We start from the raw sequence: 18704 nt of genomic DNA, 5'->3' as shown, positions 1-18704 counted from the left end.
AGCTGTGATTACATCAGGAAAATCACTTTACTTTTGTGCCTAAAGTTCTTTTTTTTTTTTTTGAGGCGGAATCTCGCTCTGTCGCCCCGACTGGAGTGCAGTGGCCAGATCTTGGCTCACTGCAAGCTCCGCCTCCCGGGTTTACGCCATTCTCCTGCCTCAGCCTCCCCAGTAGCTGGGACTACAGGCGCCCGCCACCTCACCCGGCTAGTTTTTGTATTTTTAGTAGAGACGGGGTTTCACCGTGTTAGCCAGGATGGTCTCGATCTCCTGACCTCATGATCCGCCCGTCTCGGCCTCCCAAAGTGCTGGGATTACAGGCTTGAGCCACCGCGCCCGGCCTAAAGTTCTTTAGGTGCCCTGATTCTACAACAGAGATTCTGTGTAGCAGAATACCTATACAAATATATTAGTTATAAAAAACGCTATTAAATGACGCTAAAAATATTAAACAATTATCAGTCTGAAATATACTCAAACCAAATGAAGAGCCTCTGAATGACTACTCCGTTTCTTCATGTTATGACTGGGGAATAAACGGACAGGCAGCAAGAGGACACAGATACCCCGCCTGGATCACAGCAAGACTAGCTACTTCTGAAGGGTAAAATGAATGAGGCAGACATGAGGGTTTACAGATGTCAAAGTCTGACATGCCAAGTTCTCTGCTGCTGTTATATGATCTTTTCTTCTTCCAAGTAAAGATAAAAAAAAACGAGTGGGTGGAGATATTTTGGTCCCCAGTAAAGTCAAGTTTAAGAAGAAATCCTACCACTATGTAAGAGAATAAAGCTACAAAAGATCAAATGCCAGTGTGTTCTGCAAACAAGGCTAGCACCATTATCAGAGTCTAAGAAACATTAGACACCAGTGTACTCTGGAATGAACATATAATAGTTGGATTGCAAATCAGAGACCCAAATCCTAATCTGATTTTTGCTACTAAATGAAGTAATATAACTTTGTTAAATAATTTTTTCTGAGATTTTATCTACAAATTAGGAAAAGACTATTTTTCACTTTTCAAACTGTAACACTATCTTATAGATACATAGATGTGAATTCATAAAATCTCATCCAATTACATTAGGTATTGAAATAAAGGTGCCTCTAAGTGCAAAGTATACGTATTTATGACCAGTGACGTAGATCCTGAAGACAACACTATATTAGAAGCTCTAATATAAGACAGGGCTTTAAAATGTAGAAAATTAAATAGGCAAAACACACCAAATTCATTGTCAAGATCAAGTTTCAGGAGTGAAAAGTCAATCAGTATCATCATCCTTACTTTATCACTTAAAAACATACTGATATTTACACCACTAAGTAATTCTCAAAAGACATGTTATTGAGTTTTTACAAAACTCTCCGTTTTGAATTCTTAAATATGGTTAAGAAGAATGAGACACACGAAAAGGAGGTCCTGTTTTTTCCTACCAATGGCCCTTCTCAGAAAGTTATTCTGCTCATTTCTCCTTACAAGAATATGTATTTAAAATACTAGCACTTTAGAATCTTCAGTAGGATTTCAGAAAAGAATCATGGGAAATGATTATCTTTAAAATAATTTTGTCTTATTTTCTAATACAAGTAAAATGAGCAATTTCAGTAACTATATGTTAGACCTTTAATTCCAAATTAATGTATTACTAACAGCCTTTAGGAAAATACTAAATACTAATACTCTGACTACATTACTAAACCCATATTAAAGCAAACATTTCCCTCAATTAAAAAAATTTCCAGCCATTTTTTCCCACACTTGATTTTGACTTGGACAACAACGACCACAGGAGATGAAAATGATTTCATGCCGGGCGCGGTGGCTCAAGCCTGTAATCCCAGCACTTTGGGAGGCCGAGACGGGCGGATCACGAGGTCAGGAGATCGAGACCATCCTGGCTAATACGGTGAAACCCCGTTTCTACTAAAAATAGAAAAACTAGCCGGGCGAGGTGGCGGGCGCCTGTAGTCCCAGCTACTGGGGAGGCTGAGGCAGGAGAATGGCGTAAACCCGGGAGGCGGAGCTTGCAGTGAGCTGAGATCCGGCCACTGCACTCCAGTCCGGGCGACAGAGCGAGACTCCGCCTCAAAAAAAAAAAAAAAAAAAAAAAGAAAATGATTTCATTCTCAGGTAAAATACTTCCAAATTAGCTTTTAGTTGACAAACTTATATTTGTGACAATGACACAATGCCCTCATTAAAAATGAAGACTTTCTGAAACCCTCAGAATGTTATGCCTAGGGCAAAATCAATTTTTACAAGTTTTTCTCAAACACTTTTCTTTAAAATAAAAGTAAAGTGTGGAGTCATTAACTTTCAGTAAAAAATACATTCAAGGGCAGAGAACACCTATGGGAAGGTCTGCTCTAAACCCTAGATAAAAACATTCACATTTTGGTTATGCAGCATGAAAAACAGCAAAGAACACTGAAAAACGACATGTCAAAAGTTCTGGGTTCTGCTTGTTAGTTCTGCCACTAAGTAATAAAGTAATCTATTTATATCTTGGCTTTCCCGTTAGTAAATAAAGGGAAATTATAATGAAATTCTAATGTAAGCTTCCATGTCAACTCTAAGTATGTCAAGATTCTTATGGTCAAGTTTTTGGCTACTTAAAAACAGAAAACTGATTTAGCTCCCCCCTTCCCACGAGACCATTCTTTGTCAAGGAAAGCTTGACTCTTATTTTCATATTTTCTTCCAACCAAAAAAAAAATAATAAATAATAAAAGACATATTTAGTGTTTGTGCATCTTCTAATCAGACACTATTAACCATTTCTTTTAAAATTAAATTACCTACCTCACTGGGGTGTTGTGAGGATTAATTCATTAGTGTTTGTAAAGCACTTTGAGATCCTCAGGTCAAAGGCGCTATAGAAGTGCAAAGTAGTAGTATTATTACTAGATTCTTTGCTTATTTAAGGAATTTCACAATCCTTTAAAACCTAACTCCGTGTTATGATTTAGACATGTATCTGTAAAACCCTGCAATTTATCCACAAAACTTTAAACTTTTAAAATATATTATAAATAGGGGCAGAATGTTTCCAAACAACTGATTTTAATGGTTAAACTCTGATCTACAAATGGAAGGAGAGAATGAATAAGAAAAAACCAAGTGTGACAAATTTTGTTTAGCAAAAAATTTTTAGTGAGAAATCTGGTCAATTAAATTTAGAAGTGTGCCTAAGTTGTAAGAAAAACAAAACAAAAGCCCACTTTAATTACAGATTCTGCAATTTTCTCTTTCTTCAAAAAGATAGCACTGCACTTTTGAGTTACTTTACATGCATGTACATGCAACTGTCATTTAAACCTTTACATTTAAATCATTGTAACAGTATTAGTATGAACTGACATCAAAAAAATTGAGCTGCTTTTTCTTTAAACTAGCCTCTCACCCCTCAATTGTACAAAGTAAACCAAGCATCGAGAAGAAGTCAAAGCAACTTTGCTTTATGGAGTTTTAAAGGAAAAATTATAATGAAGGGCCAAGACTTCAAAACCGTTAAAATCTTGGATTATTCCATCACTTTCCACCCCCTTCTCTAATCAAGTATTTTTACAATTAGTGTTATGTTTTTAAACCAAAACAACATACGCTCATGTACACACATGCACACATACAAAGCTAAGAGAACCAGAGCTGTCTATACATTGGACATTGTATTCAATAAACACACACTTCTTTAATAATTCCAACATCCTCTGATGAGATTCTCCAGTGCAACCCAAGCTCTAGTCCCACGATCAAACTGAAATTTAGCCAATAAACTTTAAACACTTACCTCCTGCTCCTGTTGAAAGATGACGACTCTACCACCTTTATCTCCTGTTGCTAGTAATTCTCCAGAATGATTAAATTCTACTGTAGAAATTATATCTGCTGTATAATTGAGACAAAACAAAAAAGATATTAGTTTTTTTTTCCTGACTCACTAGTTTCAGAACTTAGCATGTTTTCCAAACATTCCAAGTCTATGAAGTGTATCTTTGAAGTACATCAACCACCCATCAGAAATAACATGAATCTAAAGTTCTTTCATATTTTGATCCACTAAAAATTCTCCTCAGAATAAACCAGTATGAAACTATTTTAGCAGAGAATACAACAAATAATAATAGCTTATTAATATTTCACTAAATTTGTGAATGCAAAGAAATCAACAATTTGTGAAACATTCTGATAGCACCCTTAAACATCATCCTGCTAATTTTCTTAAATACATTTGATAAGCTTGTTTATGCAAATGCAAATAATCATCTATAATAAAGGCACATATTACTAACAAGGGGAAGGAATTTTAAATGTATAAATACTTTCAGATGGCATTTTAAGTCATAAATTCAAAATCGTGGCTTCAAACAAATGTTTGCAAATGGATCCCGCTTTTTGATAGCAGAAATGCTTCGTGCTATGTGCCTTCAATGTGCACGGCTCCTCCAGCTCCCCCATAGTACAGAGCCACTAGGATCAGGCATGTCACATGGATTCTACCAACTCAGTGCTGACTTCACAGTCACAATCAAATAAAACTGTCAGGTTTTTTTTCTTGCTTTTTCATACTAGAGCCCTTTTCCTAAGGAAAAAAAGTCTAAATTACAGAAATGGGCATAAGATAAAGCAATAACATGGTACAATTCATTATTGTGTTATTAACAAGTTCTTCACTATAAAGCGTTAAGCTGAATTAGAAAAGCCCCTATCATATGCACTTAAAATAAGTCAGTTTTATAAGAGAACAGCCATCCTCTGGTCTACAGTAGCTCACTGTTAAGAATTTAAGAATCTGACGATATATACACTTTAAAATTTTAAATTTACTGACATGTATTTTACCAATAACCTATCCAGCACTGCATTTCATAATTTTCTTTTAGTAATTTTTTAAAGTCCAGATTTTGAAAAGGTTTCTTTGCTTCCTCCATTGTTTAGGTCCAAGGCATTTAATCTTTTTGAACTCTTTCAGAATCTACCAAAAGTTACAAATGCTCTCCCATGAAATTGTACATATTTAAGTGCTCATAAAAATGTGCATATTATCTCAGACTGTTTGGACAACACCTCACCACCAGGTTAAAAAACCCCTGGCTACACCACAGTGGTTAACAGGAAAGAATAAACTTAATGTGTTCACTGCTTACCTAACGCACAAGGCGTAAAACTGAATATGCCAGGCTAGTAAGTAAAGCAAACACCAGTAAGTACTGAGAAGTCGTTTTATTAGGAGTTCTGTACTGTACTACTGACTTCTACAGCAAATAAAGGATTAAAAATATACAAAGTCCCTGCACTTAAAGCACATTAGAGTACAACTTGGGGAGATAAGTAGGAGCAAAGAGTAGCAGACAAAAAATACTGAATCAAATTTTATTTGAGTGTTAGGCTTTAAAATCAAAGAATACAAACATACAGAGTCAAGATTATCTTTAAATTCAAATCCCTCACACAGACACTCTGAAGACACAAATTCTTTCTCGTAAGTACAGCTCAGACAATTTTCCCTACAGCATTATAATTTCCTGTTTTTTAGCCTAACCATCAAATGAACTAGTTAATTTGAATATAAAACCATGCTGTACCAAAAATACCTATCTTTGATCTCTAGAATATGCTGCTCTCAGTTTGGTGAAATGCTCACATCTGAAACCAATACCAGACACATTCTCCTGTTCAACTCAGTGGAATAATGGGCCGAGCTGCCCATCACTTATTTTATCTCTTTCCCAGGTCCAAGTTGTTGCATCCACTTAAATTAACCACAACTCCTTGTCAGGTTGATGAGCTGTTACAACTATCACTTAGTAAGGGAAATGTCAATGACCATGGCATGACTAGCCTGACTATGCTCTCTGCTAAGCAGTAAGTTAGATGGGTAGGTTTGGTGCAGGATTTAAAAAAAAAAAAAAAAAAAAGGCCTGTTTACCAGGCTAGAGTGCAGTGGCGCAATCATGTCGAACTCCTGGGCTCAAGTGATCCTCCCACCTCCGTCTCTTGAATAGCTGGTACTACAGGCCTACACCACCATGCCTGGCTAATTTTTAAAAATTTTTTGTAGAGACAGGGTCTTGCTATGTTGCTCAGGGTAGTCTCCAGTTTATGGCTTCCAGTGATCCTCCCACCTCAGCCTTCCAAACTGTGGGAAGTTTGTAAGAGCCACCATACCTAGCTGGGCTCAATTTCTACTAAGGGAGAAACCTTAATATTCCTTAAGTGAACTGAATCCAGAAAACCTAGAGATGATTAAGTCAGTAAGGACAGCATTACAGTAAAACAACTGAGATTTGAGACTGAGGGGTGGGGTGGGAAGGCACATCCCACGCCAATTTATTATTTTTTGAGATGGGGTTTTGCTTTGTTGCCCCGGCTGGAATGCAGTAGTTCAATCATACCTCACCTCAGCCTTGACCTCCCAAGTTCAAGCAATCTTCCCATATCAGCTCCCCAAGTAGCTGGGACTACAGGTGTGGACCACCATGGCAGTCTAATTTTTTTTATTTTTTATAGACAGGGTGTTGCCACGTTGCCCAGGTTGGTTTTGAACTCTTGGCGTCAAGCGATCCTCCTGCCTTAACCTCCCAAAGGGCTGGGATTACAGGCATGAACCACAAAACACAACACCTGGCCCTTATCTATTTTATTATAAGACAGAACAAGAATCAAGTAATAAAGCAGTAGGTACAATATTCCAAACTGAAGACAGGACTCACACAACCAGTTATAATGTAATCACTGAACATGCGAATGGAAGAGAAAGGTGAAGGGTGTGTGGGGAGAAGAAAAAGACTTGATTGCAAGATGCAACAGAAACAACACATTTGCTCCAATAATGTATCACTTCTTATGGCAGGAACAATTATTTTATGATGACATTTTTAGCGTAAAGTGATGTGGTATGTGTTTAGCAGTGAACTAGTTTTGTAGCAAGGGTAAAGAATTTTAAGAGGGGCCCTTGTGTAAGGGTGAGGAATCCTAGAAACAACTGGCCCAAAGAACAAGTGGCTGGACATCAGGAAAGGGACAAGAACCAAAGATTTACACCATAAAAGTCAACTCACTATAAAATCCTTGAGGGAAATAAATACTGGGTGAATGGATTACCAATTTTTAGATTTTCTTAAGACACTGGTGTTTGTTACTATTTATCTTGCCAAAAGCCAATAAACAAAGTTTTAGAAACAGCCAACCAAGTCAGTTTTTATCTGAACAGTGTAATTTTATTTTGGGGAGGGACAGATTCATGGTCTCCTTGCTGAGATTTTTATACTGCATATATTTAATGTAACCATATTTCTGGTAGGAAAAGTATTTTCCTGGTTTGTAAAACAGAATTTAAATATATCACCACATCATGGTGTTCCTTCCTCCTTTCTCCCTTAAACAAAACAGAAGAAAAGAAAGATCATATATACAGTTACTCATTAAATCTCTTAAGTTACCACATCATGGTGTTCCTTCCTCCTTTCTCCCTTAAACAAAAGAGAAGAAAAGAAAGATCATATATACAGTTACTCATTAAATCTCTTAAGTTTATGGATGATGCTTTGAAAGGTTTTCTAAGTTGTGAAATGCCAATATCTCACAGTCTCACTGGGAATATGACATATAAAAATGATGAAATAAGAAGAGAGAATGCATTCAAATTCCACTCATAGACCTAGAAAAACATCCAGGAATGAGTTATAGGGAGCACTCTGAAGCAGCTTTGTACCATATGTGCCACTGCATACTGGCGTGCCAAGAATGGGGTACGGTCTTGCCTGGTGCTGCAGAGCACCCAGATCTGTAAGCCCTAGTTATAAGCACCCTCTGCTGTGTATCCCAGTGGGCCACACAAACATCACTGCTTTTTAGGAATGCCATGTCATGCAAAAAGTGAGGAAGCAGAGTCCTGCAAACAGGGGTACCATTTCATGCTATAACCTAACAGGGCTGGCTAAATACTGGTATCCAGGTTTTAGAAAATAATCTACTCTTAGAAAATATTCTTCTCATGTTCTGATACTCATATGTAGCTAGCGGCTACCAGACTGGACAGCAGAAGTCTAAAACATTACAGAGTAGATACTGCCTTTTTTTTTTTTTTTTTTTGAGATGGAGTCTCGCTCTGCCGCCTAGGCTGGAGTGCAGTCGCGCGATCTCGGCTCATTGCAATCAATCTCTACCTCCCGGGTTCACGCCATTCTCCTGCCTCAGCCTCCTGAGTAGCTGGGACTACAGGCACCCACCACCATGCCTGGCTAATTTTTTGTATTTTTAGTAGAGACGGGGTTTCACAGTGTTCGCCAGGATAGTCTCGATCTCCTGACCTCGTGATCCGCCTGCCTCGGCCTCCCAAAGTGCTGGGATTACAGGCGTGAGCCACCGCGCCCAGCTGGATACTGACTTTTATTGCAAACCCAAGAATGCTGGAACTAAGAGAATTCTGCACCTTTAAACAATGCACTCTATCATGTTTTTTAAAAGCAAAAACTGACATCACTGTTAGAGCTATCATACTGAATTTGTACGTGGCTTAGTATATAGTACCTCAGTTGAGTTATATTCTCACAAACCACCACCACGAAAATGTCAAAGAACAAACCACTTCTTTAAAAGGAAAAGAATCTGTCCTATGACCAATTACAATGCTATTTTACAATGAAAAATGCCTGTATTAATCTTGCAAAAGAAATTCTGATAGTTAATAAAAAGGAGGACCTTTCAGAATATTAGTCCACTGCCCTACTATGCATTAAGTCAACCCAGCAATTTTAGACACACATTGATTTCCAAATTGTGCAACATAAAGGCAGTATTTAAAAGGCATAAGAATATTTTTTGTTAAAAAAAAGTACTGTAATGTTCTTAAATTTTATTTATACACTACTAATGCAAACCAAGGGATTGGTAATTATACAGCATGAAATTCTGACTTTTTCCACCTCCTCTTTCTAAACTGTCAGCAACCAGGCAGGTTTCACTCTTAGAAGGTGAAATAATTGCTTTCTTTTGTGAGTGGAAGAGCAATTGGTAATGGGAATGACAACAGTGTCATCGGTCGGTTTTCACTTCATAAGGCCGTTTCCTTATTGTCACCTATCTTCTGTTTCTTATGTACTATAATAAACAGAACAGAACACATACAGCCAAAGATTCAAAAATGTAACTCTCAGGATAAAACTTAGCAAGGGGAAATTCAAATAGTATATATAAATGGGTGTAATTAATGATTACTATCCATTAAATGACTAAATTATTAGTAGCCATGGCATTCTCTAAATACCTCAGCTCTTGTGTTGTGAGGTACTTTATGGAATCTCTCTTTGATTTCATAATTTCGCTTGAGGACTATGTCTCAAGTGATTGAAAGAAATTAATCAAAGTTAGTGCAAAGAGGGTTATAACTGTATTACCTATATGATTTTTTAATACAGCTGAAGGTATTTGAAATACTCAATAGTTAAGAAATACATTGTACCAAAGCTGTCAAGTGAAAACAGCAACAAAAACACACAAAAAAGACAAAGAAATACAAAAGTAACCTCTAGTCACAGTTTGGAAAACCATGGCCCACCACCTGTTTTTGTAAATAATGCTTTATTGGAACTCAGCCATGCCCGTAAGTTGAATAGACGGCACAGACTGAAAATATTTACTATCTGGCCCTTTGCAGAAAATGTTTGCCAAACTCTGCTTTATATTAACTGGATACCGGCATTAAAACAACACAAAGTCATATCAAACTAAGGCCAAAGCATATAGAGAGGTTACAACCAAAATGTGCCAAACACTGTGCTAAGTGGGCATTTATTCTCTTAATCCTTATATGCGTATCATTTTGAATGTATAGAAGAACAAATTAGAGTGATTAACCTGCCTAAGAAAAATCACACAGTGATCAACTGTCAGACTCGGGGTTCAAATTTAGCACCATAGGGATAAGGTGGCAGCACAGAATTCTATAAATTTCTGGATGATGAATAAAAGAGATGTGTAAGTATTCAGTTTATTGCCTCTTTTTCATTGTCAAAATGTCTGTGTCAAGTAAAATATTTAGAGCCAAACAACATCAACTTTATACTACTTATTAATGACTACATTACAGTTACTGCCTGTCCCTATAACCAAACTTCTAAATATTTATTCAGCACCTGCTACATTCAAGGCACTGGGTGATGATACACATTCTAAATTCTAGCCCCTAATGTGGCTAAGAGAAAACATTGTAACCCCTACAGATGAAGCATTAACCAATAAAGGATTCAGTAAATGTTTAAGAAAACCAAAGAGTATCCTAAGGCAAAATAAACAATTACAGCACGAATTACAAGACATAAAGACCAAGTCAATATGTAAATGCCTGTTTTTAAAAAATAAAAATAAAGGAGGGAAGGCAACAACTGAGAGGAATTGCTTAAGTATTTTTTTCTTTTTTTCAAAAGATACTTTGATATCAATTTGTACCTTTTTTTTTTTGAGACAGTCTTGCTCTGTCACCCAGGCTGGAATGCAGTGGCACGATCTCAGCTCACTGCAACCTCTGCCTTCCGGGTTAAAACAATTCTCCCTGCCTCAGCCTCTTGAGTGGTTGGGATTATAGGTGTGCACCACCACACCCAGCTAATTTTTTTGTATTTTCAGTAGAGACAGGGTTTCACTAAGTTGGCCAGCTTGCTCTTGAACTCCTGGCCTCAAATGATCCTCCCGCCTCAGCCTTCCGAAGTATTCGGACTACAGGCATGAGGCACTGCGTCTGACCTGTTTAAGTATTTTTAACCATCTGATTTATAGATTTACAGATTCCCGAAAGTGTCATTTGAAACAGCTGATCTAAGCTCCATTCCTTAAGATGCTGACAAATCCTATTCTGTTATTTCCCTCAATATGATTAGGCTTTACAGTGAAACAGTAACAATTTAAAAGGTTAAAACTCATAAAACACTCTAAACATTGCTGTAGCAAATAAAGAACACTGAAAATCCAGAAATATCTGTTTCATGCAACACAAAATAGCATAAATCTTAAGATAACCATGAGGTTCACGAAAATTCTATGAGTCACCACTATCTCTTAAAATTCTGTATTCCAAATACAGTCACAAAGTGTTGCATTTGTGTAAACAGCAAGTATCTGCAAACAAACGGGGCTGCCAATGTAGTATTCTAATAAGAAATTACATGCTCATACCTGGAAGAAAATGCTCTTATCAAGCTGGCTATAATGTATCTTACCTTTCCACAAATAACATTTGACTTCCCATAAAGCTCTACTAGGTAATCAGTCTCCTCTACTTTTTGTTATATTTCAGTAAAAAGACAAAAATTAACAAAGAACACTAAGACTATATAAACAAAGATACTCAGAAAAAGTACCCAATAAAAAAGTGTAATTTTTACTACTACTACTTTCAAGAGGTTAAAGTAAAAGACAAAAATCAAAATTAAAAATCTGGTAACTGGTCTTGTTTCTGGCCACGAAGGAGTTAAGATAACCTGAATTTATTGTCCTGCTGTGAAAGACTAGAAAACTGAACAGAGTATATGAAACTGTTTTTCAGACAACAGACAATGATGATGTGTAGGGTGGAGAACTGTTAACTTTTAGAAAAGGAAAAGAAAGTGATCCCTGTATAGCTCTTGCTTACTGACTGGAAGGACCAAGACAGCATAGTGAGAGTTATGAAGAATCCAGAGGCCAGAAAGTTAAAGCAGCTAAAAGGTAAAGGCAGAGTACCCCAAAAAAGGCATCTACAGGCAGCTCACTTAGAATCTTTGGCTGAATACTGATCTGGGCATCTATGAAGTGACACATGAGGGCTCTGAAAAATTAGGGTCCGCACCAGCCATAGAAGAGAAATCCCCACCAGCAGGTAGAGTTCTCAGGAGTGTCACACCTTAGTAATCAGGCTAAATCAGCACTAAAGACTAAACTTGTCCTAACAACGTTTAAAAACAAACATTTGATCCTTGGAAAGGATCAAATCTATCCCAAGTAGCTTAACTATGTGCTAGAACAAAATCCAACACTCTACAATGTAAATTCACACTGTCTGGTTTCCAATCTGAAATTACCAGGAATATAAAAAAGCAGGAAAATACAACCCATAATCAGAAGAAAAACCAATGGAAACAGAGCCAGAAGTGACAAAAATGAAAGAATTAAGCTCCTAGCAGACACGGACCAAAAACGGCTTTTGTAAATATGCTTCGTATGATTAAGAATAAATCATGGGCCAGGCACGGTGGCTCACACCTGCAGTCCCAGCATTGAGGTGGGTGAATCACTTGAGGTCAGGAGTTTGAGACCAGCCTGGCCAATGTAGTGAAACCCTGTCTCTACTAAAAAAAAAAAAAAGTAGCCAGACGCAGTAGTGTGCTCCTGTAGTCCCAGCTACTCAGGAGGCTGAGGTGGGAGGATTGCCTGAACGTGGGAGGGTCACTTGAACCCGGGAGGTGGAAGTTGCAGTAAGCCAAGATTGTGCCACTGCACTCCAGCCTGGGCGACAGAACCAGACTGTCTCAAAAAAAGAAAAAATAAATCAACATGATGAGAAATAAAAGACGAAAGGCAAAAATGTGACTAAAAATAAAAAACATATTATTTGAAGTGAAAGATACATTGTCTAGGACTAACAGATTAAATACTGTAGTGGAAAATATCAAGAAGTTGAAGAACTACCCTATAATCAAAACAAAATAAAGCAAAGAGAGGGAGAAAAAGTAACCAAGACCTAACTTGTGGGGTAACATCAAGTGTTCTAACATAAGTATCACTGCAGTCCTGGGAAGGGGCAGGACGGGACTATTTGAAAACATGATGACTAAATGTAAATACTCAGGACATGATGACACTGTATGCAGAGTACTCAACACGAAGGGTTCAGTGATAAATGTAGACTTACTCGGTTATATAGTACCCACAACTCAAAATCCATTAGCAGCATTGCAGTAGTGATGTGATTTTGCAAAATTTGAAGAATTCTTTTAAAAAACCCCAAAACTTCAAAGTATAACTTTCCCTTGATTTACATAGTAACCCTTGGTACAAAAAGTTGTGGCCTCTATTCCCCGAAAAAAAAACCCTTGGTAAGTAAAACCGCTAGTTTGCAGGCTTAGAAAATAACCAAGCTTTTTCCCAGCATCATGAACATTTGGCAGTATATTCTAAGCTATGCAGACCATGGAACAATTTTTCTTGTTCAAAACTGTCCTGCAAACTGCCAAATAGCTAGCATACTTGGCTCATGCCTAATAGATACAGATGATGTCCCCAGTGTCTGGTCCAATTTTTTAAAAAAGAATTCAACAGGAAAAGGGGTTTTATATTATGTAGGTAGGTAGACAAAAGGTATGGTGAAAATGTAACAGTCATAAATTTTTATGCCCAATGCCCAAAGCAGATTTTAACTTTACAATTTCAGGGTTACTAGGAATAAGGAGCTGATAAAAATGTAGAAGACAGGATAGGAACAGGGATGGGAGCTGGGAGGGAGAAGGGATAAACACCTAAAAAATATAACTGACAAATACACACACAGGAAAATTATACCAAATTAAAAGTATGTATTTCTTCTAAAAGGGTATGCAATTAAATACATACACCGAGTCACAGAGAAACTGTAAGAAATCAAATTATAAAGACCATACTGTCTAATCACAATAAAATAGCTAAAGATTAACAGCCAATGATTAAATCAACTACTTAGTAACCTTAAAATTAGTACTGCAATAAAGGTACTTTAAAAAGTTTTATAGGAATCTAAATATGTAAATATTTAAGATAGCATTATGTTCACAAAAAATGATACGATGATCACTATAAACTAACCAACTCACAAAAAATAAAGTGTAAGAAACCCTGAAATCCCACCACTGGAAGAGTCATTTAGCAGACTCGTGTAAATTGCAAATTATGTATCAGATGTGTTTACAAGCAATATGATTTTTAAAGATCACCTGTAGTAATGAGATTATTGTAACATAGGTTTTTAATTAAAATTAACTTCATTTTTTAATCTCACAAACTACTTTGTAGGAAAAGGATAATCATCACTCTTAGCCCCACTTCTGAGGGAACCACTATTATTTTAGTAAATATTCCTCTGCTGTCTGGCCATGTGTGCTTGCACATGCCTAGTACAAAAAAAATAACAGATCTCTAAGAACACAGTCCACGATGTATCATTGAGTTTTTAAAAGGTTATAAAGCACATTTGATCCCATTTGTATAAAATAAATAAAACAATCAAGGAATCACGGAATAGTTACCAGAACTCAGAAAGAGAAACCAGGTAACAGATATGTGATAGCCATATGCATAAAAGTAACCATGGAAACTTTGATAATAGATGGATTTCTACAAGGTGGAAAAATGATACGCCACTACACACCATTGCAATGATTAAGATTTTTTAGAAAGAGGCAATACTTAGTGCAGGTACTGGGCAATGACTTTCACATATTTCTGGTGGGAATGCAACTCTTACATATTAATATTACCACAAAATTACTTCTCTGTCATTCTATAGTTCATACTAAGTTTTTAGAATTGAACTCTCTCAGTGAGTTCTATAAAGAAGTATAAATATATTGACAACAAAAGGACTAAATACAGCAAAGGGTTAAACCCATAACTAACTCCTTGACATACATGGTTATGACTAAAATGTCTATCCTGCAATAACAGATGAATCACTTGGTAAACTGAGGCTCTAAAAAAGTTAAGAAACTGTGTATGTCAGCTTACTCAGAAGTTTTAACATATGCCTGCATCTTGCATTTCCTAATATTAATCTTCTGGTACTCACTGGTTTTGTTCAGATGAAGGGGAGGAGTGGGTGAGAACACAGCTGGTACTACAGATCACCTTTACCTCTGTTCAAATCAAGGGTCTACTGTCAAAACATTCCGGCCCAAAACAGCACAGAAATCAGGTTCTCATCTTGCTCTGGTTTGTTCCAATGGTTAGAATATACTATTTTGTTAGGTTACATGACCCATTTTCATGATTTTCTCAGCTGTATTTCCACACAGCAAATGAACTTTACAATTGGTCCCCCATAGCTAATTAGAATATGATTAACCCAAATTTCTTTTCAAAGGTACCAATTTCTTCCCAATACAAGAAAACATTTTACTGGATAATACATCTATAAAATGATAGTTCCTTGCTTAAAGGTAGCTTAGCTTTAGGTACAATCATTTCCCTACAGACCACTATGACGCTCTTTTATCACCGCTGGCCTCTAGAGGGAGCTCAAAGTTCTTGCTATTTTTCCCAAAGGGCAGGACACTCCTCCCAGCAATGTGTGATATTCAGGATTTCAGAACGTTTCACTGTAACGCCCTGAAGAGCAAGTGTGGTTTGTCCTTCAGGAATCCCTTCCTTCTTAAAAGTGAATAAGGCTTGACCTATTCATCTGTTCCTGACTGAACAGGTTCCAACCATTCCTTCCTCTCCCTTCAATACTCCTCAAACGCTCTCTCCCCAGTTGGGATTAATTAACTTATTTATTTCTGTAACCTGAGGCTGAAGGGCGGGCAGGCAGTAGAGACACAGAGTAGCAAATGCTCCCTCTCGCTTATTATGTGAGTAGAGCAGGCAGGTGAGCTTCTACTTTCCTCATGTCACGGCACACCCTCGATTTAATGTTTACGTAACAAATTCTAAAGAGAAGATGGAGCTGCTCTTGTCTGCCCAGGCACTCTAGTCACCTAAGACCCCACTCAGGCACCAGCTAACAAGGGCTGAGGGATCTTGGCACACCTGTAACACATTCTCAGGGTCCACAAGGTAACTTCCAAAGACGTGTACTGGAACCAGTTTCCCTTCTTTGTAACTTGTTCCTGGATAATCTGATATCCTGTTTGCATAAAATGGAAGGGAACCATATCCTACTGCAACCAAGAACAGAAAGATAAACAGTTGCTAATACATTTAGTCTAGAGTTGTAGTTTTCTAAACAGACAATAAGCCTTGGTATGTAACCGTTATATATGTTAGAAAGGGCTCTAAATTGAGCATTCTAGACTTAAAGTTAGTTATCATCTTCATTAGATGTTCCCCAACTGGCTAATAAACTTCACAGAAGCAAACCACCTCATTTAGTGGTCTTACTGAGTATAATGTAAATAGTTTCTCAAGGAGATTATACAAACATGTAGTATAGCATGAAACTCTTGCATCTATGTATGCCTGATTAAGGTATTTTTATAATTAGAATGGGTATCTGGCTATTTAGTATCTCCCTAAAACCGTTACAAAGTATGATTATTATGGCCATGCTCTAAGAATCAGAAAGCACTTCACTGTCCATCTGTCTTGGTAGAGTCACATCCAATACAGTTTGTTTCCTGCCAGAACTGTTCCAGTGCACCCACAAACTGAAAACAAAGAGGCAGAATATTTAGAGAAAATGGTTGGAGTTTTCAAGGTATGTTACAAAACATTTTACAGACTTTATTCCAATGTCAAAAAGGAGTCCACTTGGGAATTTTAAGTAAAAGCAATCCAGTTATACATACACCTTAGACTGCTCAAACTGAAGCGAAGGAGACTGAGAACTGGGAGGAACCTAAGCAAAGGGAAAACTGGAGACCAATCTGGAGTTACTCCAGAAATCCCGGTTTAGCAACGATAGTGACCTGAGCCAGTAATAGTAAAATATGGTTATTATTAGACACCAACATGTAACATTTACATAACAAGCCAACATGGTGGCTCACACCTGTAATCCCAGCATTTTGGGGGGCCAAGGCTGGAGGATCACTTGAGCTCAGAAGTTCAAGAACCAGCCTGGGCAACATGGCGAAACCCCATCTCTACAAAAAACACAAAGTATTAGCCAGGCGTGGTGGTGCACACCTGTAGTCTCAGCTACTTGTGGGGCTGAGATGAGAGGATGGCTTGAGCCCAGAAGACTGAGACTGCAGTGAGCCAAGATCATGCCACTACACTCCAGCCTGGGTGACAGGGTGAGGCCCTGTCTCAAAAAATAATAATAAAAATAAAAATAAGTAAAATTTACATACTATATGTAAGGTATTTAATCATCACAACTAACCTATTAAGTTGGCTGTATCAATATACCCATGTAACAAAGAAATTAAAAGTGCCAAGGCCAAAGAGGGGTCATACATGAACAAACTTTAAGATACATTTCCAAAGTACATAAAACAAGGCTTGATAATTGATAAAGTGTGGACAGCTACAGACGACAGCCAAGAATAACGTCCAGGTACTTATGCAGCTGAATGCACATAATATCATTAATAGGCAGATATTTATCTTACATGAAATATTATTAAACAGCATCTAAGCAGGAAATACAACTGTATTAGTCCGTTTTCACACCGCTGTTAAAGACAGACCCAAGATTGGGAAGAAAAAGAGGTTTAATTGAACTTACAGTTCCACATGGCTGGAAAGGCCTCCGAATCCGTGGTGGGAAGTGAAAGTTACTTCTTATATGGTGGCGGCAAGAGAAAAATGAGGAAGAAGCAAAAGTGGAAACACCTGATAAACCCATCAAATCTCATGAGACTTACTCACTATCACGAGAATAGCACAGCAAAGACCATGGCCGGGCGCGGTGGCTCACGCCTGTAATCCCAGCTCTCAGGGAGGCAGAGGCGGGAGGATAGCTTGAGCCCAGGAGTTCGAGACCTGCCTGGGTAATACAGCGAGACCCCATTCTCCACAAAAAGGAAAAAAAAAAAAAAAAAAAAAGACCAGCCCCCATGATTCAATTACCTCCCCATGGATACTCCCCAACAACATGTGGGAATTCTGGGAGATACAATTCAAGTTGAGATTTGAATGGGGACACAGCAAAACCATTTATCATTCTGCCCCAACCCCTCCAAATCTCATGTCCTCACATTTTAAAACCAATCATGCCTTCCCAACAGTCCCCCAATGTCTTAAATCATTTCAGCATTCACTCAAAAGTCCACAGTACAAAGTTTCATCTGAGACAACGCAAGTCCCTCTTGCCTATGACACATCTGTAAAATCAAAAGCAAGCTAGTTACTTCCTGCAGTGGGGGTACAGGTATTGAGTAAATATAGCCATTCCAAGTGGGATAAAATGGCCAAAACAAAGGGGTTATAGGGCCCATGCAAGTCTGAAATCCAGCGGCGCAGTCAAATTTTAAAGCTCCGAAATGATCTCCTTTGGCTCCAGATCTCACATCCAGGTCATGCTGATGCAAGAGGTGAGTTCCCATGGTCTTGGGCAGCTCTGCTCCTGTGGCTTTGCAGGGTACAGCCTCTCTCCTGGCTGCGTTCACAGGCTGGCGTTGACTGTCTGCAGCTTTTCCAGGTGCATGGTGCAAGCTGTTGGTGGATCTACCATCCTGGAGTCTGGAGGACGGTAGCCCTCTTCTCACATCTCTCGGCAAGGCAGTGCCCCAGTAGGGACTCTTGTGTGGGGACTCCGACCCCACATTTCCCTTCGGCACTGTCCTAGCAGAGGTTCCCCATGAGGGCCCTGCCCCTGCAGCAAACTTCTCTCTGGGCATCCAGGCATTTCCACACATCAGAAATCTAGGCAGAGGTTCCCAAACCTCAATTCTTGACTTCTGTGCACCCACAGGCTCAACACCATGTGGAAGCTGTATTAGACACTATTTCTAGGTACAAGAAGAGTAAGACAAACAAAAATCCCTGCTCCCATGGATGTTACATTCTTATGATGAACACATACTATAAA

General features: G+C 38.1%; 1 protein-coding gene across 2 annotated transcripts in view; it reads right to left on the bottom strand.

Annotated features, from left to right (window-relative positions):
* PPP2R2A (protein phosphatase 2 regulatory subunit Balpha) overlaps positions 1–18704 on the bottom strand; it is an 82301-nt gene that overhangs the window by 29007 nt on the left and 34590 nt on the right. The window contains exons 3-4 of one of the 2 annotated variants that reach the window (XM_033229164.1): positions 3798–3895; positions 2810–2880 (exon numbers count right to left, since the gene is read on the bottom strand). Coding sequence is in view for 1 of the 2 variants with exons in the window: in XM_033229153.1 (XP_033085044.1) it covers positions 3798–3895 (98 nt within the window). In the remaining variant the exon portion in view is untranslated. The remainder of the gene's footprint in view (positions 1–2809; positions 2881–3797; positions 3896–18704) is intronic. The other variant, XM_033229153.1, reaches the window with a different exon arrangement.

The sequence above is a fragment of the Trachypithecus francoisi genome, unplaced genomic scaffold (genome assembly GCF_009764315.1).
Source record: "Trachypithecus francoisi isolate TF-2019V2 unplaced genomic scaffold, Tfra_2.0 Contig01440, whole genome shotgun sequence".
Classification (NCBI taxonomy): Eukaryota; Metazoa; Chordata; class Mammalia; order Primates; family Cercopithecidae; genus Trachypithecus; species Trachypithecus francoisi.
The sequence above is the reverse complement of the archived record's forward strand: the minus strand, read 5'-3'. Positions and strand labels throughout refer to the sequence as shown.